The sequence below is a fragment of the Bubalus bubalis genome, chromosome 24 (genome assembly GCF_019923935.1).
Source record: "Bubalus bubalis isolate 160015118507 breed Murrah chromosome 24, NDDB_SH_1, whole genome shotgun sequence".
NCBI classification, from domain to species: domain Eukaryota; kingdom Metazoa; phylum Chordata; class Mammalia; order Artiodactyla; family Bovidae; genus Bubalus; species Bubalus bubalis.
Genome location: NC_059180.1, coordinates 40,866,283 through 40,887,615, shown reverse-complemented (window position 1 = coordinate 40,887,615; position 21,333 = coordinate 40,866,283). Strand labels below are relative to the sequence as shown.

The 21,333-nt window shown below is 50.9% G+C and overlaps 1 protein-coding gene across 17 annotated transcripts in view; it reads left to right on the top strand.

The window, feature by feature from the left end:
* The first annotated feature begins 1,560 nt into the window (after positions 1–1,560).
* The window catches only part of MAPK8IP3 (mitogen-activated protein kinase 8 interacting protein 3), a 43,868-nt gene continuing 24,095 nt past the window's right edge, over positions 1,561–21,333 (top strand). For 6 of the 17 annotated variants that reach the window (XM_025275280.2, XM_006076867.3, XM_025275279.2 and 3 more), the window contains exons 1-4: positions 1,567–2,152; positions 14,913–15,033; positions 19,860–19,930; positions 20,111–20,202. In XM_025275280.2, the coding sequence (XP_025131065.1) occupies positions 1,835–2,152; positions 14,913–15,033; positions 19,860–19,930; positions 20,111–20,202 (602 nt within the window). In that variant the 5' untranslated portion in view covers positions 1,567–1,834. Of the gene's footprint in view, positions 2,153–14,912; positions 15,034–19,859; positions 19,931–20,110; positions 20,203–21,333 lie in introns of all 17 variants that reach the window. The other 11 variants (XM_025275277.2, XM_025275282.2, XM_025275278.2 and 8 more) reach the window with 3 other exon arrangements.

The following is a 21,333-nucleotide window of genomic DNA, read 5'->3' as shown; positions in this document are numbered from 1 at the left end:
TGTGTGTCTGGACATCTTACATTTTAGGGTCTTAAAATGAGAAAAAAAGCTGAAGAGCCAATTATCTTTACAAATCTGAAAGGAAGCAAGTTCTAATTCAGTTAGCTTGAGCTCTGAGTGTGCTAGTATTCAGTAAGCATCAAAAATTATCCAGCATATCATTTTGTTAAAACTTAATTTTCTCTAACCAATTTCAAGTAATAAATCTGCCCAAACATGTTGTGAAAACTAATAAGGTGATGCCAAGTCATTTGGCTTCTCACTGTTGTGGTGGCTGCTGTACTCTATTAGATATTGCAGTAATTCAAAAGGGCCCACATTTCCGGGAGAGGACTAGGGCAGAAATCGAAAACATTCCCCAAAACATTCACAACCTTCCTCTGTAACTTGTTCACCAGAAGAAACATTTCATCTGTCCTGGCTTATCATTTTGAGAAAATAAAACTAACGTCTATATTTATTGCATGCTTAACTATTTGCTAGAGATGATACTAAACTCCTTTCATGGTCTTCCTAACGTTCCCAGTAGGTCGGTGATTGTTTCAGGCTCAGTTTTCCAGTTGGCCAGGATCAAACCCCAGGCAGGCTGAATGCGAGACTGAAAGCTCCAGCCATTACTCAGTAGAGGGGTGAGCATCCATACAGCAAGGGGAAGAATGTGCAACAGTATTTAGGGCATGACCCAGAGGAACGTTCATGGGTGCAATCAGGTTAGCGGGACTTCACTTTGAAGCACTGCATCAGGAAGGAAGGGATAAAAAGCATTTCTGTTGGCACTAAGCTGCCACTCATGGGTTTTTGATCAGGATTCACACCATCTGTGTGGTCCCCAAAGCTGAAAGTGTATGTCTTGGGTTCACGGTCTCAGATGTCAGTGGAACAAAATGCAAATCAAGTGGCTAAAAGTGGAAGAAATAAGGGCCTATAAAAACTGGTGGAATTAGTCAAACAGGACAAATGGAAACTTAACCGTTGAGGGACTTCCCGCCATCACTGCAGGGGGCACAAGTGCCATCCCTGGTCGGGGGAACTAAGAAGATCCCATGTGTCCCGCACCCCCCAAAAATAGCTGAAATTAAAAACCTGGTGTAGGAGTTAGGTTACACAGCTTAAGTGAAACTGGGAAGTAAGTTACACAGTATCAGGACACAGAAGTGAACTAAATGAGAGTTCGTTACTGGATTTAGGATGAGCCGTCAACTTGCGGAGGGAACACGGGAGGGCGCGGGCACTGGGGAGGGAGTTGGGAGAGCCTACTCAGGAGCACGCAGTGCAGTGCAGTGAAGGTCCACAGCGACCAGGCCGGCACCGCGGGCACCTCAGGGGAGGGAGGGGCGCGCGAGGATACCGCCCATTTCTTTGTAGGCAAGGGTGGACACACGGACGCTCGCTAAGTCCCTAAATCGTACAGGGTCATTTATATATACTCTTCGGAGAGACGCCGTCACTTTATAAAAGTCCACTCCGGCGGCGCGGGCGATAGCGCCTCGGACACGCGTGACGGGAAGCGTTCCCTGCCCCGCTCGACCGAGCTTCCGGCCCGGGGACGGGCTTCCTCCTACGTCACGGCCCCTGCGACCCCTAGCGGCTCAGCGCCGCGGGGCCCCAGCGGGCTCCACCCCACAGTCTGGCGGGCGGGACTTCCGGGCGGCGGGACTTCCGGCAGCTGAGTGACGGGCGCAGCATCAGCATCAGCATCAGCGGCGGCGGCTGAGCCCTGAGGCGACAGCGGCTGCGGCGGCGACGACGGGCCGCGGCCTCCGGACGACGAGCAGCCGGGGCGGGAGGGCGCGCCGGCGGACAGCGGGCCGCGCTGGCGGCTGCGGTGGCCACGATGATGGAGATCCAGATGGACGAGGGCGGCGGCGTGGTCGTCTACCAGGACGACTACTGCTCGGGCTCGGTGATGTCGGAGCGGGTGTCGGGCCTGGCGGGCTCCATCTACCGCGAGTTCGAGCGCCTCATCCACTGCTACGACGAGGAGGTGGTCAAGGAGCTGATGCCTCTCGTGGTGAACGTTCTCGAGAACCTCGACTCGGTGCTCAGTGAGAACCAGGAGCACGAGGTGGAGCTGGAGCTGCTGCGCGAGGACAACGAGCAGCTGCTCACCCAGTACGAGCGGGAGAAGGCGCTGCGCAAGCAGGCCGAGGAGGTGCGTGGGCCGGCCGCGCCGGGGCCCCGCCCGGGGACCCCCGCCCCGCCCCGCCCGGGGACCCGCCCTCAGCCCCCTCCCTGCGCGGGCCCTAGCTCCCGCCCCGCCCAGCCCACCAGTGCCCCCGAGCCCCGAGCCCCGAGCCCTACCCGGGGTGAGCCCTACCTGGGGGTGAGCCCGACCCTCGGGATGAGCCCGACCCCAGGATGAGCCCGACGGGGGAGTGAGCCTGACCCGGGGGTGAGCCCTGGCTCCCCTTTCTTCTTGGCAGGCTGCTCCAGCTGGGAGCCCCAGCCCTGAATCACCTGGCGTCCCTGGGGGACCTTGCAACCTAAACCTTCCCGGGCCTCCTTTATATCCCCCTCTCATTGCAGACGCCAGTTCGTTTTGCTTTTGTATGTTTTGCGCAAACGTGTTCTAGACCGCAGTTACTACTTCTGGTTTGCTGCAATTCTAAACCCTTCCAGGAATGGGATTTATGGTCTTAGGGTTCTGCGGCCAGAAGAGGTGTTGTCGGATCTTTTCTGTGCCTTTCTGACCCAGTGTTTTGAGGGTCGGTGACTTGGGTGAATTTGGTGACTGACGTAAACACATAACCAAAGCCATGGTTAGATTGCTCTTCTTGCATCAGATGAAAGACTCCAGGTTTCTGGAGGTGAGTGCTCTGTTCTGTGGTTTCCTCCGTTGGGAAGATGGTCAGCTTATGTGGGAAAGGCTGAGAAATTTCACTGTGGCTTCTGAGAAGATAAAAGAATTTTGAAGTGTTCAGTCGTCCTCTCGGATACCTCCACAGCCTGGAGCTCACTTATTTGTGAACCCGTTAGAAGAGTCATGCATTGCAGGGAACATCTCTTACCTTCGTTCATTCACTGTGAAATCTTTAGCCCCATTGGCAAAGCCAGGTGGATTCAGGGGGCCCGGGTTCTCCTTCCTGCTTTGTGTCTGTGACCTTGTCCATGTTGCCTGCCCCTCTTCCAGATTTTGATTTTCCATCAGTCATATGAGTTGGCTGCCCTGGGTGATCTCTAAGCCCTGAGATTCTGATGTTCCAGGCACTAGGTGATGCTCTTTGCCTTATGAATAGGAAGTTTCTTATTAAATGAGTTAAATTTCTTTTTAATTAATTTGGGCTAACTTTTTTTTATTTTAGTATTGAAATGGAAGGTTGCTTCAGTATCTTGGTGTTTCCTTAAGGCAGGGCAGCTTATGTCCTCTTCGTTTGGTTTAAAGCATGTTTATAAAATTCCACCATGCCTTGTGTTGTCCCTACTTACGGTGGCTTATTTTGTTCCGGGGTTTTCCATCCATCTGTCAAAAGGAGGTTGCCTATTGATAAGGGTGCCAGGCTCCACCAAAACTGATTTAGGACTCTCGACTTAAGGGGGTGCAAGAGCTTGTGGAATTCTAGAGTTCAGAGTGGCCCTAGGCATTTACTGGGAAAAGAACTGGCCCCGACTGGGGGTGGGCCAAGGTCACATGGCCTAGAAGAACCAGGCCAGGACCCAGTCTGCCCTCACCCCTGACTTCTTTCCATGTCATGCTGCTGTGGGAGGGCAGAGAGCTGCACCCCCAGGCTGGAGCGCTGGGGCTCCCCTCGCCAACCAGGGCCAGTGGCTGCCTCGTGCTGGGCAGCACCGCCCACTCCTCTGACTGCTCTCAGCCGCCATTTGATGCCTCACTGAGGTTCTGAGTAGGTTTGTTTTCTTTCGTCCTGTATCTGTGTGGTCAATGTAGTGGACAAGAAGAAACTCAAAGGAGAAAGATGGACAACCTTCAGGTTGAGAATCCTAACATTCTAGCCTAAGAATTAGCTCTGTGTGGATGAGGCCTCTGCTCTGCTGTGCTCAGTTCAAGTGTAGCCATGACGAGAGTGCTTCTGGCGAGAGTGCTTCTGGCCTTCCCGCTGCCGCCCGGTGCTCGGGCGGCCTGGGGAGAGTGCCCTGGAGGCCGAGCCCCACCCCCGCCCCCACCATTACGAGCTGCTGAGCAGAGCCACAGAGCGCATGAGCGCTTGGCTGGTGGGCGAGCGGGCTGTGATCTGATGCTTATAATGTGCCCTTGGAGAGACTTCATGTGAGGTTACAACCAAGAAAAGGGCCAGGGACTTCCCTGGTGGTCCAGTGATTGGGACTTGGCTTTCCAGTGCAGGGGGCGCGGGTTTGATCCCTGGTTGGGGGGCTAAAATCCCACATGCCTAGGTGCTAAGAAACGGGGACGTAGAGCAGACAATATTGTAACAAATTCAAAAGATCATCCACTTCAAAAAATCTTTAAAAGAAGGAGGGGGGCAAACTCTGTGACCATTTTTGCACTTGAGCTCATTTACTAAATCCAGCAGACAGAAAAGACATGGTGGCCTGGCTTCTTTTTGCAGGCGGGGCCTGAGAGCAGAGATGAGGGCCTGAGACCCGGGAGCTGGCCCAGCCCCGGCTGCAGGCGTGTGTTTGATGCAGAGTGGCTCCTGCTCTGGGGTCACCCTGCTCAGGAAGGCTTAGTCAGAGCTGAGTAACCTGAGCCGCTGCAGCCTTCCAAGCACTCGGAATCTGCAGAGTTAGAGGGAGCCTGGAGCAGGGCAGATAGCCCTGCCCCACACTTCTTGACCGTAAAAGCCGCAGTGAGAGGTGGCGAGTATGTTCTTGTCCCCAGGTGGCTCATCCATGGGAGAGACGGTAGCTAGAGACATTGGAGCCCGGGAGGGGGCCAAACAGAGTCTGCAGGCGCTGGGGTGCCGGCCTCGCCTCTGAGAGCCACACGCCCTGCAATCCATCTCCCCCTTTCTGGCTGCCCTGGCCACATGGCACCCCCTGTAAAGCCGGTGGGTTGCCAGAGGTGGCACATTGCTTTCATCTCAAGTGCCAAGTTCCATGATGAGCTGTTGTTTGCCTGGAGAATTGCGGCAAGGCCGATCTAGCCAAGTCAGGGAAGAGCACCTTGATGGGGTGGCCTCGGCTGGCCAGCCTGGGGCTGGGGCGCCTTGATCTCTGACCATGAGGGTTTTGTCCTTGTCATCAGGGCCAGCGAGTCCCACTCAGACTTGCAGGGCTAAATGGATGCTGCTGGCTTCTGGAACCTCTACAGAGACCTTAAAAATGCTGAATCTGTGTCCTATACAACGTGTTTAAAACGCACTGAGTTCTTTCTCAATGGGAAAGAAGGTTGGAAACAGGCATTTGATCAAGACGGCCAGGAGCGAGTGGGCGGCCCAGGCCACGCTGCCCACGGCAGCCCCAGGGAGGCTCGGGCCGAGGTGGTGTTGGCTCTGATCCTGGGCAGCGCAGGGCTCAAGCTCCGGCTCACAGGAGGGCAAGTGTCCGAGAGACAAGGTGTGGGTTTCTTAGCCTTCCTCTGCCTGAAAATCTCCTTGGCCCTAAAGAACCTACTACTGACACGTCCCCTCCTCCTCGTCAGCGACTCCAGTGCGGTGAGATGGGGCTGTGGGTGTTTGCTCAGTGTTTATAAGCTAGACAGTTTATTTCTATCTGAAACTGTGTCGAATCGCCTTGTACAAAAGTAAGGCTTTCCACTGAGAGTTATTTGTACAGCATGAGGCTGGAGGGGGCAGAAGCCATCATCCGACTCTACAGTGAGAGGCTCACTTGGCATTTTCCATAAGTGAATTAACATACCGAATCAGGAGGTTTTCTTCCTACGTGCCACGTTACAGACAGTAGACTCACCCCTGCTTGGACAGGTATGCAGTTTCTTCTTCTGCCATGTTGTCGTTTTTTTTTTTTTTTTTTTTTTCATTTTCATTTTATTTTTTTTTCAGTTCTTAGCTTTTCTTAGAGGAAGCTATTAAGATTTGGTGCCTGGATCTGCCTTGCATGGTCGCCTCTAAATATTGGCCCATTAGAGCTCTACAGTCACACCAGACTCTTCCTAAACATGGAAACAAGCAGGCCCCGCAGGGCAGAGAGTCTCTGTTTCCTGCTCAACCAGGGCCAGTGCCCTTCTGGTCCTCCCTGCTCCAAGGTCGGGTCCCACAGAGATGCCAGCTGCCTGTGCGTGTGCTCCTGAGGCAGGAGTGTGGCTCTCCTCTGCCCCTGCCCCGTGCTGAGCTCTCTGGTTCCTGGAGGGCAAAGCCGCTCTCTCTGGTTTTCAGCCATCCATCCATCGTCTGTCTGACACAGCTCTGCGTGAGGACAGAAATTTCCGCTGTGTTGTATCCACACAGGATCATACACTTCACGTGTGGCTCAGGCTCCTGAGGATAAGTTTCTATTATTTATATGTAATTTAAATTAATTTAAGTTTAAATAGCCACACGTGGCTGAACCGGGGAACTGGGCGGTGCAGCCGTAGATGGTGTGGCTCAGTCCTGTAAGGGCAGGCAGGAAATGATTCTGTGACTTGTTTCATAGCCTCCGGTAAGACAAGAAGGAACTTAAAAGGGGGAGTGTTTTTCCTTCAGTGAACATGTTCTACAAAGAGAGGAGACCCCAAAGTGTAGCAGGTTTTGAAACAGGAGAACAGAAGAAAATATTAATGAGGAAAAAAAAAAAAAGGGGTATTCTAGCTATTTAGGAAACAGCAGAGAGGTGATGAAATTCTCAAGTGGCTGAGGAGAGGTCTGGAGGGAATGCCCAGCACCTCGAAAGCAGCCTGTGCACACGGCTCACAGTTAGACCATGGAGCCCGGCCTTCTGTTCTGTTCTTTGTGAGGTCAGAGCACTAAAGACATTGGAGCCTGAGAGGGGGTCAAACAGAGTCTGCAGGCGCTGGGGTGCCAGCCTCGCCTCTGAGAGCCACACGCCCTGCTTGTAATGTTTGAAGTGTGCAGTTTGGTGACTTGACACGTCTACACCCGCGAAACCATGCTCACAGTCAAGATGACGCTGACCTTCACCGTCCCCAGAGTTTCCTGCGCCCCTGCCCCCAGGGTCTCTCCCCGCGCCCCACTCCCCAGGTGACCGCAGGCTGCTCTCTGTCGCTGTAGCTTGATGTGCACTTTCTAGAACTTTGTTCAAACGGAATCCCACAGTATGTGTTCTTGTCTGGACAGGCTTCTCTCACGGGCGAAACGACGTGAGGTTCACCCGGGTTGTGGTCCTCCTTTCATCCATCTTGTCCTTGCCGAGTGCAGCCTGCTGTGGGGTGTCGATCAGTCCCCTCTGGAAGACGGGCAGGAGAACCGGGCGCTTAGAATGCAGTAGTAGCTGGCAGGGTGTCCCAGGAGAGCGTCCCTGTCACCGGGACAAGGAAGGCTCACTCCCCATGGAAGGAAACATTCGCCAACACCCAGAGCCGTGGAGTCATAAGTCAGTGACCTTGTCTGAGCCCCTCGTGGTCGAGAGATTTGGGAAGCACCAGGTTCGGCAGAACGCAGCTCCAGTGGCGGTTCATGAGGCAGGGTCAGGGCACTTGGATTCTGATCTTCAGCAGCGGTGGGCTCCTGGCCCTGCCTCTGCTCCAGCGCCCTGGGGCCCTGCTTCCGCTCAGCTGCAGCTGGGGCTCCTGCCCCCTGCCCCCGTGTGGCCCCTTACAGCCCCCTCCCCCAGCAAACTGGACCCAGATCCGGGCGGGTCCCCCCGCGTGAGGCCTCGGGCTTGCAGTGTGCGCTTCCGGACACAAGACGCCGTCCTTCGGTCTCTACTGTTGGGCTGAGTGAGAGGGAGGTAAAAGCCAAGCAGGTTAGGAAACTGAAGTTTGTGTAAACTGCTCAGAACGCTTCAGAGAGCGCAACCTACTGGATAGGAACTTCCCCCAGGGAAGTTTCTCCCAGGTCCAGACACTTAGTTTTCATCTTATCTTCCTTTTCGTTTCCTTCCTCTGGTACCAACCATGTCATATATAGAAAAGAAATGTAATATGGATTTCAACATGCAAAGTATATATTAGTATTTAACATAAAATACTTAAATAAATATATAATGTATTAAAGTGTGTAGATTTTACACACACACATCTTTCCTGTCTATCTTACCAGCTCTTGAAAATCGGTGTGAATTAAACCAATGCCGTTTGTTGGGATTCCTCTCAGGCAGATGCTGATCCAGTGGTCCCTTTAACCTCAATGAAGAATCTTTGCTTTTTTCCGAAATGAATCCAACCTAGTGCTTGGGTTCCTTTCCACTGTCCTGATAGCAGGGTGCATGCGTGCTAAGTCATTTCAGTCGTGTCCAACTCTGTGCGACCCTATGGACTGTAGCCCGCCAAACTCCTCTGTCCATAACTCCTCTGTCCATGGGATTATCCTGGCAAGAATACTGGAATGGGTTGCCATGCCCTCTGCCAGGGATCTGACCCAGGGATCGAATCTGCGTGTCTTATGTCTCCCGCATTAGCAGGCAGGTTCTTTACCACCGGCACCGCCCAAGAGGCCCAGCCTGATCACAGACACATGTCTGAAGCTTGAATGCAGACATGCCCTCCCTCCCTCTCCCACCTGCCCACACTGCACTGTAGACTAAACGATAGCAGTCGAGGGATATGGGAAGAAAGCTGGGAAAAACCTCCAAGGTGTGAGGTCTCACAAGTTCATCACGTCGGTAAACACTCGATTGTGACAGAAGTCACCGACAGCAGCTGGGCACTAACCGTCGTCTGGAGAGGGGTCTCCCTGGGCACAGAGCCTGCACTGCTCTGCCTGCCTCAGATCAGACACCCCAGAAGAGGCTTTTTCTTTTGGAAATGCACTCTGCACCTCACCCTCAGGAAGGAATTATGTGCAAAAGAACAAAATCTTTGATTCCTGTTGAGTATATTTCAGTTCAACCAGAATTGAATTATCTCCTGTGTGTGACCCTTGCCTAAAGAATATATATAAGAGGGAAGGATTGGAGTTAATGTCTTAATTTACTTTGCCTTTAAGTAAAATAACCCTCGGTTGTGAACGTTACCAGAATTCTAATGACTGTGCTACCAGGAGTGATTGCCTAGTGACCTCTCTCGCGTTCTGGACTTGGGGTTGCTGGCTTCTGTTGCCTTAATTTTGTATTTGACACAAGCAGTCAGTTTACTCCTGAAGTTGGATTTTATGTATAGACTGGGAAGAATGCTCTCGATCAATGGGACACTGAGAAAAGCCACCTTGATTCCTGGATTTTACAAGAGCCCACATCTCAGGTTACTTCAGTGTGTACCTTGAAATTCACCAAAAAGTAAATTCCAAAAGCTAAAGCTGAGTTTAATTTTAAAACAGAGCCATTTTTTTTAGTGGGAGGGAGGGGAAAGTATATCTTAGAAACAAAACCTGCAAAGGGGACCGTGTGGTAAACTGGTATTTAGACGTGGAAATCAGGGGTTTCCCAGCTCAGCATTCTGGTTAAGTCACCCTGATGCCTTTTCCTCAACTGTCAGTTCGTCATTGCTCTTTGGGGGCAAAAGATTTCTTGTGAGATGACTTTGAACCTCTGTGTGTTACTAGGCGCTAAGTGACACTTGGAATAGCCTTGGTTGAACAGATGACATTTCCAAACAAACTCAGATCTGTGGTGCATGTAATTGACACATCATTGGTGTGTGTCTTTTCACTTGGCTGTGGCCAAGCCTTCTGGGGGTGTCCCAAGGACATACCACGTGCGAACCATGTCTCAGACAAGAGATTCATTCTGTTTCACCATCCAGCACCAGGCCAACCCACTCAACCCAAATGCTATCAATTAAAACTTTTATTCCTCTCATCCCCATTTGTATTGGATACATTGGCCATATTCAATAACAATGGAAAAATGTTTAGCTTTCTTATGGAAGACTTCTTTATAGAACTAACTTACCCTGTGCCCCACCCCTGAAAATTCTTGACTGTCTTAAATCTTAAGCAAATGATCTAGGACTTTCCAGATGGTCCAGTGGGTAAGACTCCGAGCTCTCAATGCAGGGGGCCTGGGTTCGATTCCTGCCTAGGGAACTAGACTCCGAATGCTGCAACTAAAGATCCTGTGTGCTGCAACTAAGACCCAGTTCTGCCAAATAAATAAATGTTTTTTAAAAATAAAGTAAATGATCTGCAAATACAAATACTTTCTGCTTCCTTGAAAACATCTATTGGATCTTTGTGACCTTAACCCAGTTAAAAGAGTTCCCTCCTGACCTGTAGCCCCGCCTCCCCCAGCTGCTACCTCCTTTCCTCACTTCACCCCCCAGCCTCCAAGGCCCCGCTTCATTCCACCAATCGCTTCTCGTTTGTCTTACTTCATCCCAAGTCTAGCCCTAAGGATTGCTTACACAAAGCAAAGATTCAATAGCTGCTCCAAGAGATTTCCCTGGTGGTCCAATGGCTAAGACTCCCCGCTCCCAGTGCAGGGGCCCAGGCTCGATCCCCTGTCAGGGAACCAAATGCCACAACCAAAGATCCTGAATGCCGCAATGAAGATCGAAGAGCCCGTGTGCCACACCCAGCACAGCCAAATAAATAAAAATCAATGTTTTAAAAATCAGTAAACTAAATAAAGAAAATGATCTCTAAATAAAGTATGTTCTGCTTCGTTGAGAACACCTATTGCACTTCTTGTGACTTTGACCCAGTTAGTAGAGTTCCCTCCTAACCCCTCTCCCCGCCTCCCCCAGCTCATTTTGGAGAACTCTGATTTTCATCCACTTTTCCGCACTCACTTCACCACCAGCCTCGAAGCCCCTACTTGATCCCATCAGCTGCGCCTCACTTGTCCAGGGGATTCTTACTGCATCCCAAGTCTCACCCCGAGCAGCAGTACCTGTTTAGTCTTGGCCAGGCACTAGTCCTTCACATAATTTATCCCTCATAATATTTGACGAAGGTGACGTTGAATCTTCTGTTTCAGTTAAAGAGCTAGCTTGCCTCTTCATTAACTAAAATTACTGTAATGATGTTGTAAGAGTCTTTTCAGGAGGAGAAGAAAGAGGACATCTTTCAAGCTTAGAGCAGCGTGTTGTGTATGTGATACTTCCGTGGGCACAGAGCCCCTGAGGTGCCCGTAGTCAGCTCTAGGCTGACTTGAGGTCAGCCCGGAGGCAGTGGGCAAGGAATGGCTCCTCCGCAAGTGCCAAGTGCGGTGGTCACCGACCCGCCAAGGGCCTTCAGCGTCCCGGCGCTGGTCCAGCCCAGCAGAGAGGCCGAGGGCTGGCCCTCTAGTTGGCGGAGGTCCCCTGTGAGTTTCTCGGGGCTTCTCATTCATCTGGGGAGATGCTGCCACCCGATGGCGATCACGAAACAATGAGCTGATTCATGGCGTGACCAGGCCTCTGGGGACTGTCATCTGCATTGGATTTTTTTTTTTCTTCAAGTATTTTGTTTTAAATCAAGAGTTACTCAATGAAACACTTACTGAGCTTCCCTGGTAGCTGGTAAACAATGCAGGAGACCCCGGTTCTATTCCTGGGTCAGGGAAAGCCCCTGGAGAAGGGATAGGCCACCCACTCCAGTATTCTTGGGCTTCCCTGGTGGCTCAACTGGTAAAGAATCTGCCCACAATGCAGGAGACCTGGGTTCAATCCCTGGGTTGGGAAGATCCCCTGGAGAAGGGAAAGGCTACCCACCTCAGTATTCTGGCCTGGGTCGCAGAGTCGGACGTGACTGAGCAACTTTCACTCACTCATCAGCTTTTCAGGCAAGAATACTAGAGCAGGTGACCATTTCTTCCTCTGGAGGATCTTCCTGACCCAGGAATCGAACCTGTGTCTCTTGTGTGGCCTGCATTGGCAGGCCAATCCTTTACCACTGGTGCCACCCGTGGACCGAGGAGTCTGGCAGGCTACAGTCCATGGGGTCGCAAGAGTCAGGCACGACTCAGCAACTAAACCACCACCAGCACCACCTGGGAAGCCCCTCTGTGTTGGATTTAGTGACCACCTATCAGGATGGATTTAGAAACATCTCACTGACCCCCTTAATCTGCTTTCTCTTACATTGCCTTTTGCTTCAAAATCGTTTTAGCTGACTGTCAACTATGAGATGCAGGTAACAAGATGAGATACAGGTGGGAATCGTAGGGAAATGGTTGGCACCGCAGAGTGCTCTTCTTTGTGTAAAACCTTGGTGTTCCAGCTTGGACGCAAGCCCAGGCTTGGTTTACAGGGAGGGAGAATTTCGCTCTTCCCACCTCCCGCCTTCCTTCTGCCCCATCGCACCTCTTTTCACTGGCTCAGGATGAGATTTCCCTTCCTCCCAAGTCCAGCTCTGAGCATTTTGTCATGAAAAACAATCCTGAGGACCGAAGAACAGATGCTTCCTGGCAGGCAAAATGCTGATTCAGAAAAATGCATGCTTAGTCACTTCAGTTGTGTCCGACTGGAAAAATAAACAAGTAAATGCAAGGACTTCCCTGGTGGTCCAGTGGCTAAAACTCTGTGCTCCCAGTGCAGGGTCCCAGGTTCCATCCCTGGTCAGGGAATTAGATCCCACATGCTACAATTAAGATCGAAGATCCCTCAAATATCCAAATGAGATGCAGCACAACCAAATCAATAAGTATATAAATAAATAAATAAGTGATTGAGGAGGACTTTCCATTTAATCAAGAAGGATCCGCAAGTGGGAATAAAGTTCTGATAAGGAAGACTGAAGAAGTGGACTGTATATCAGCCATTAAAAGACCCTATAACACTACAAGTTTAAGGAAACCTTTGGTTACTGGATCAGATATAGACTGAAATAGTCTTAGAATCTAGCAGATGACAAAGGTAGCCCTCAAAGCCATGAAGAGAAGGTAAATTACTAAGTAAATGGTGCAGAAGTAAATCAACTTCTATATTGCACACAAAGTACATCCTGGGAAAAATACTTGTAGCGTAGAAGACAAATTCTTGAATGGATCTAGTAAGTCCTTACAAATTGTTAAGAAAAGTAAGAACCTATAGCAGAAAATTGGACCAAGGACATAATGAGCTGTGGACAGAGGAGCCTGGCGGGCTACAGTCCATGGGGTGGCAAGAGTCAGACACGACTAAGCGACTAAACCACCAGCAGAGCAGCCTAAAAGTCCAACAAGAGGCAATGCTAGTTGAGTAGACTCTGCCCTGCACACACAAGCCCTCAGGGAACATACATACAGCTGTCAGAAGTGGGAACGGTAGAATACCACTCTTAGAGTGGAAGGACGTTCTAGTAGAAGCGAGGGAGTGGGTCAGATCCAGATACCATGTACAAAATGACGGCACGTCCAACACAGACACACACACACAAGTCTGGAAGAGTGTCACCCAGTTTTATCTGACACTCTCTGGATGCTAGAATTTGGTTTTGTTGTTTAATCATTGATAGCACAGCAGAACTATTTTTTTTTTTTTAAGTTCACTTAACACTGTCATAAGATTTTTCTATAAAAGTATATGTTTATATCACTTTTTAGTAATAGGAATTAAAATTACCCAATTAAAAATTTTCTTTACCAGTTAATAGCATGTCTGTTCTTCATATGCTGGTCATGACCACAGTCATTCAAAACCGCTCATTTTAGTTTTTCGTGCAGCTGCACCATTTGTGTGCGTTTTCATGGCAGCGGGTTATATATTCTTCATCATTTATTTGACTTAAGTTGCGTGTGATGTCATCAGTGCAGATTTTCCTTCTCACTCCCTTCCCCGGTCCTGCCCTCTTTGTCACTGCTCTGAGAGAGGCATCCTTCGGGCAGGAGCCCCAGTGCTTTTCAGCACAAAGACCTCTGCAAAGCTGCTGCGGGGAGAAGCATCTCTGGGGCCCAAGTGGGGCTGAGGGGCTGAGTGCAGGTGTTATGGGAAATACAGCTGTGGCCACTGTGAATTCGTCAACTCCCCAGATGCCTGAAACCTGGAACCCACAAGCTGCTTCACATTCCCATCCCCTGAAGCCTCTTGACATCCTCAGAACCCAGCTGACATGTATGCTTCCTACAAATGAAATTTGTGACTAATATTTCCATTTCCCAGGCAGTACAATCGAGGTTTTAACAGCTCCCATCAGGGCTGTGGCCGGGCTGTGTGTCCTGGAGGCCCCCACCTGGTCCATCCCCCGGCACCAGAGCCCGCCTTTACCCCAGGCTGTCAGAGTTAAGCTCGGTCTCCTCCTAAGAACATTTAGGATTTTCTTTTCCTTTGTGAACTGCTTTCTTCTCACTTGATCTGGTAATAATCTTGCTCAGAAAATTATCATTTAAGGTGCAGATTCCAAATCCAGACCAACGGCCCCCCTCCCTATTTTTAAAAGAATCAGAGCAGCACTGTGCGTTGCTAATTATTCCACGAATGACGGCATCCGGAGCTGAGCGGTGACCGAGATACACGTTAGGAAGGCAGTACGCCCAGCCTCTTTTAGATGCTCAGGGTTCAGTCTTTTCCACAGCTACGTCATTTGTGGGGCTCAGTGTCAAAGTGGAAATGCAGGCCTCTTTTAAAAACTATTAAGAGGGACTTCCCTGATGGTCCAGGGGCTAAGACTCCGTGCTCCCAAAGCAGGGGGCCCCTGTTTGATCCCTGGTCAGGGAACTAGATCTCACGTGCCTCAATTAAAGATCTTGCATGCCACAAATAAGACTCAGTGCAGCCAAATAAATAATTAGTTTTTAAAAAATAAAAAATAAATCAAAACTATTAAGAATTTCGAGATTAAAGTGAGCATGTGGCCTCTTCCAGCTTCAGGACCCCGAGTGACTTCCCAGGCAGCTGGTCAGAAGGCCGTGGTGTCCACTCTTGGGGAGCTGTCTGGCCCTCCTCTCCCCCAGGGCTGCCGTGGGCGGTGGACAGAAGGGAAGGGGCTTGGCTGGGGGGCCCACATTCTGAGTCCAAGCCCTTGCCCTTCTGAGGGGCCGATGTCATCTGGCCCGCCCACGTTTACGACACCTGCTGTTTCTCTTCCTTGCACGTATAGAAATTTATCGAGTTTGAAGATGCCTTGGAACAAGAGAAGAAAGAGCTGCAAATCCAGGTGGAACACTACGAGTTCCAGACCCGCCAGCTGGAACTGAAGGCCAAAAACTATGCAGATCAGAGTAAGTCGGAGCCAGAGGGAGGAAACGGTTCCTGACCGAACTTGTCCTCAGCCCTGCCCCAGCGGGGAGGGAGGCTGAGTGATGAGAGCCGCGTTTCATCTTCATTGTGATTCCCCCAGTTATTTGTTTTCTCTCTTTACACGGCTCTGTGTGTTTGTCAATGGCCTCAATTCCTCTGTGGAAATAAATAAAGTACATAAATAAGGCCGCTCTGGTGACAGAGCATGTTTGCTTAACGCTGCAGTTTGGCCCTAAATGCACAATCTCTGTGTGGCCTTTTAGGACAGGCTCCCCAGCTGTGGTTTGGGGCTCCCACGAGTGCTCCTGGGGAACAGGTGTTCCTCCGTGACCCCAGAGGGGATGCCCTTGTACGGACAGTTCCTGGGGAAGGTTTGGCCCAGAAGGCTGCTTACGGGAACACCCTCTCCCTTGCAAAGAAAGGCGAGGAAAGCATTTTGTTTTTAATAAAAAATATTATTTTAGCTTTAGAAGTCATTGTTTATACTGTCAGGGACTTCCCTGGTGGTCCAGTGGCTAAGACTCTGAGCTCCCAGTGCAGGGGTCCCGGCTTTGATCCCTGACCAGGGAACTAGATCCCGCATGCCGCACCTAACACCCAGCACAGCCAAATAAGCAAATATTAAGGAAAAAAAAACTATACTGTCAAAGTTATAAGGACCCCTGTAATTTCAGGTTTCTGTGATAGAGGTTTGGATGGCTAAGGCCTCGTTTGCTGCCTTATCTCACTACCTTGGATAACAGGTGCCTTCATTCCTCTGAAAAGTTCAGTTCAGTTCAGTAGCTCAGTCATGTCCAGCTCTTTGTGACCCCATGAATCGCGGTATGCCAGGCCTCCCTGTCCATCACCAACCCCCGGAGTTTACCCAAACGCATGTACATCGAGTCAGTGATGCCATCCAGCCATCTCATCCTCTGTCCCCTTCTCCCCCTGCCCCCAATCCCTCCCAGCATCAGAGTTTTTTCCAATGAGTCAACTCTTCACATGAGGTGGCCAAAGTATTGGAGTTTCAGCTTCAGCATCAGCCCTTCCAATGAACACCCAGGACTGATCTCCTTTAGAATGGACTGGTTGGATCTCCTTGCAGTCCAAGGGACTCTCAAGAGCCTTCTCCAACACCACAGTTCAAAAGCATCAATTCTTTGGCACTCAGCTTTCCTCACAGTCCAACTCTCACATCCATACATGACCACTGGGAAAACCATAGCCTGGACTAGATGGAACTTTGTTGGCAAAGTAATGTCTCTGTTTTTGAATATGCTACCTAGGTTGGTCATAACTTTCCTTCCAAGGAGTAAGTGTCTTTTAATTTCATGGCTGCAATCAACATCTGCAGTGAAGCCCCAAAAAATAAAGTCTGACACTGTTTCCACTGTTTCTCCATCTATTTCCCATGAAGTGATGGGACCCGATGCCATGATCTTCGTTTTCTGAATGTTGAGCTTTAAGCCAGCTTTTTCACTCTCCACTTTCACTTTCATCAAGAGGCTTTTGAGTTCCTCTTCATTTTCTGCCATAAGGGTGGTGTCATCTGCATATCTGAGGTTATTGGTATTTCTCCCGGCAATCTTGATTCCAGCTTGTGTTTCTTCCAGTCCAGCGTTTCTCATGATGTACTCTGCATAGAAGTTAAATAAGCAGGGTGACAATATACGGCCTTGACGTACTCCTTTTCTTATTTGGCACCAGTCTGTTGTTCCATGTCCAGTTCTAACTGTTGCTCCCTGACCTGCATATAGGTTTCTCAAGAGGCAGGTCAGGTGGTCTAGTATTCCCATCTCTTTCAGAATTTTCCACAGTTTATTGTGATCCACACAGTCAAAGGCTTTAGCATAGTCAATACAACAGAAATAGATGTTTTTCTGGAACTCTCTTGCTTTTTCCATGATCCAGCAGATGTTGGCAATTTGATCTCTGGTTCCTCTGCCTTTTCTAAAACCAGCTTGAACATCAGGAAGTTCATGGTTCACGTATTGCTGAAGCCTGGCTTGGAGAATTTTGAACATTATTTTACTAGCGTGTGAGATGAGTGCAATTGTGCAGTAGTTTGAGCATTCTTTGGCATTGCCTTTCTTTGGGATTGGAATGAAAACTGACCTTTTCCAGTTCTGTGGCCACTGCTGAGTTTTCCAAATTTGCTTGCATATTGAGTGCAGCACTTTCACAGCATCATCTTTCAGGATTTGAAATAGCTCAACTGGAATGCCATCACCTCCACTAGCTTTGTTCGTAGTGATGCTTTCTAAGGCCCACTTGACTTCACATTCCAGGATGTCTGGCTCTAGGTCAGTGATCACACCATCGTGATTATCTGGGTCATGAAGCTCTTTTTTGTACAGTTCTTCTGTGTATTCTTGCTACCTCTTCTTAATATCTTCTGCTTCTGTTAGGTCCGTACCATTTCTGTCCTTTATCAAGCCCATCTTTGCATGAAATGTTCCCTTGGTATCTCTGATTTTTTTGAAGAGATCTCTAGTCTTTCCCATTCTGTTGTTTTCCTCTATTTCTTTGCATTGATCGCTGAGGAAGACTTTCTTATCTCTCCTTGCTATTCTTTGAAACTCTGCATTCAGACGCTTATATCTTTCCTATTCTTCTTTGCTTTTCACTTCTCTTCTTTTCACAGCTATTTGTAAGGCCTCCCCAGATAGCCATTTTGCTTTTTTGCAATTCTTTTCCATGGGGATGGCCTTGTAGGTCTTCATAAAGCCATTCAACTTCAGCTTCTTCAGCGTTACTGGTTGGGGCATAGACTTGGATTACTGTGATATTGAATGGTTTGAAGAAAACAAACAGAGATCATTCTGTCATTTTTGAGATTGCATCCAAGTACTGCATTTTGGACTCTTGTTGACCATGATGGCTACTCCATTTCTTCTAAGGGATTCCTGCCCACAGTAGTAGATATAATGGTCATCTGAGTTAAATTCACCCATTGCAGTCCATCTTAGTTCGCTGATTCCTAGAATGTCGACGTTCGCTCTTGCCATCTCCTGTTTGACCACGTCCATTTTGCCTTGATTCGTGGACCTAACATTCCAGGTTCCTATGCAATATTGCTCTTTATAGCATCAGAGCTTGCTTCTATCACCAGTCACATACACAACTGGGTATTGTTTTTTCTTTGGCTCCATCCCTTCATTCTTTCTGGAGTTATTTCTCCACTGATCTCCAGTAACATATTGGGCACCTACCGACCTGGGGAGTTCATCTTTCGTATCCTATCATTTTGCCTTTTCATACTGTTCATGGGGTTCTCAAGGCAAGAATACTGAAGTGGTTTGCCATTCTCTTCTCCAATGGACCACATTCTGTCCACTGTCCACATTCTGAAAAGTTAAGATGAAATAAAAAAAAGAAAAGTTTGGTGATTGGGTCTATCATATCGGAGACCAAGACATGAAGGCCATTTGCTGAAGCCAGTACCCCACAGGTACTGTAGGTGAGCGTGTAGGTGACCAGTGGCCATGGCAATGCACACACACACAGACATGTAGACACAGACACACACACACACACATGCAGACAGAAACACACACATAGACACAGACAGACACACACACACACATAGACACAGACCCACACAGACACAGATACAGACAGACAGACATATAGTCACAGACACACGGACACATAGACACAGACACAAACACACACACAGAGACATGTAGACAAACCACACACACACACACACACAGATAGAGTCAAACACACAGACACAGACAGACACACACACATCTTTGCAGGGTGAGAACAAGCAGGGGCCTGTTTCATTTTGGCATGCTGCTGCTGCTGCTAAGTCGCTTCAGTCGTGTCTGACTCTGTGTGACCCCATAGACGGCAGCCCACCAGGCTTCCCCGTCCCTGGGGTTCTCCAGGCAAGAACACTGGAGTGGGTTGCCATTTCCTTCTCCAATAGATCCACCCTTTCTGTAACTCCACAGAATCCTTCACACTCCCTTTGCTTAGAATACTTTCACATATGAAACCTTTTCATCTTTTCTCAGAGGAGGAAATGGCAACCCACTCCAGTACTCTTGCCTGGAGAGTTCCATGGACAGAGGAGCCACGTGGGCTACAGCCCATGGGGTTGCAAAGAGTCAGACACGACTGAGCGCACAGGACATCTTTTCTTAGAAGGAAAACACATTTAAGCTCCAAAGCACACTCTGAATTTTCCATTTGGTCAGCGCCGGGGGTCAGGACCACGGAAAGGGGAGGGCACGGCTGCCCCATGCCCTATCCCGTGCTCTGCGCAGAGTTCCGCTGGGCTGTGGCTGGAATAAAGGCCCAGGGGTGCAGGGTGTCTGAGGCCCGGTGGCTCTGGGGTGGCCCTCCAGGCGGTCCGGGCACTGACAGAGCATGCAGGGGGCCATCCCAGTGCCTCAGCCCAGAGATGGCATGGTCATGACCCCGTCTCCCCAGCCCCGGGTCCAAGTGAGGGACACGGTGTGTTCCACCCTGTTTTGGACTTTCTTCTCTTGAACCTGTGTCAGAGGCTGCTTACTTCCAAATTCAGCCTCTGTCCATGAACCATCCGCTCACTTCCTGTCCACACTCGGCACGACTCAGCATGCCCGTGGGTTCCTCCCGCACCTGGGAGCTGCCCGCTGCCTGAGGCCCGTGCGAGTCTCCCCCACTGGCCCTCTCGGAGCCCGCCAGCTCGTGTCCCCAGGGCAGCTGCCGCGGGTAAGGCCGCCCCCGGGGTCAGGGCGCTGGGCTTGGGTTTGCCTGCAGCCCTCCGCCCCCAGCAGGCCAGCCCGGAGCAGGCCATGACCTGGAGAGGTGGGTGGCTTGTGTCTTCCAGTTTCCCGGCTGGAGGAGCGGGAGTCAGAGATGAAGAAGGAGTACAACGCGCTGCACCAGCGGCACACGGAGGTGGGTGCTGCCCGGCCCAGCCACCTTCTGTCTTCTTGCGGCGCCCCTGCCAAACCGGCGGGCTGTGGACCCCACACGGCCGACGCCCGGTCCCTACGCTCTGCCTCCTCCTCTGTCGGAGCCCTGAGAGCAGTGGCCGGGGCAGACAGACAGCGTCACACAGATGTGTCGTCCCCATAGATGATCCAGACCTACGTGGAGCACATTGAGAGGTCCAAGATGCAGCAGGTCGGGGGAAACAGCCAGACGGAGGGCAGCCTGCCAGGGCGGAGGTAGGAGCCAGCTGCACCCCAGCGCCCGGACCCCAGGCTCAGGAAGGGGGTGTCTGGTCAGAGCATGTAGCCTGAGCGAGGCTGTGTGCTGAGGAGGCGCCCAGTGGGTGCGGGGCCGTGGGCAGTCACGAGGGCCCGGGGGAACCGCATGGTTGATCCTGATACTTGCCAATTCCGCGTTGGTGAATTTGCCTACTCTGGTAAATGCACTTGTAGCCTCAAAACCAGCACTCAGAGCACTTGGCAGTCACCTGCAGGTGTGCGCAGAGCGTGACAAGTGTGAGTCACGGGACGCCAGCTGGGGTGGCACCAGGTGCCGCTCTGTCCCCAGCAGACACGCCCAGCAACGGGGCGGGCGGGGTCCTGCAGGACGCTGGGGCCTGGGGCCGGTCAGCGGGAACGGGAGGCTCCCAGCCCTGGCCCCGTCCTCTGCGATGTGTTAAAGGTCACCACGTGCTTCTGCACCTCATCTTCTCTTTTGTAAAATAAAGGAAACAAAAAAAAAAAAAAGGAAACAGGATCCACCAGCATGGGAGGGGGATGGAGACTCCCTGTGAGATGCGTGCGTGCGTGTTTGCACTGACTTTGTCGGCCACGACCAGCTCGCATGGCGGGAACTGGCTGTCGGAGTCGGGGAGGCCCCGCCACTTGGGGGCCCAGCAGACACAGCCGTGCACCCCACGCCAATTTCATTCGGGGAGCAGAGACACCTGCAGAGGCCAGGCTGGTCCTGGTCCATCTTCAGTCAGGACAGAAGCACACCTCCGTCCCCGGAGAGCACACAGTCAGAGGTCTTCTCCCAGGCCTTGCCTGCACAGGGCCGAGTCTCATCAGGCTGGAGGAAGGAGGAGGGGCCTAAGGCTGGACCCCAGCGCCCCCCCCCGCCCCACAATGGAGCTGCCTCTGGAGCTGTGGCCCTTTGTTCCTTCTGCGAATGCCTAAAGCCCCAGTCCGTCCTGTCCTCCGTTTTCTCAGCGCCGCCTCCTTGGTGGGTGATGTCTGCAATCAAGATATTTCAGGCCTGTCCATGCCGGGCCCATCAGCCCTTCGCCCGGTGCAGTGGGCACAGCTGTTGGGTCCTTGGATTCGAAACCAAAGTGCGATGTGTCCGCAAGGCCTGGCAAAACCTGG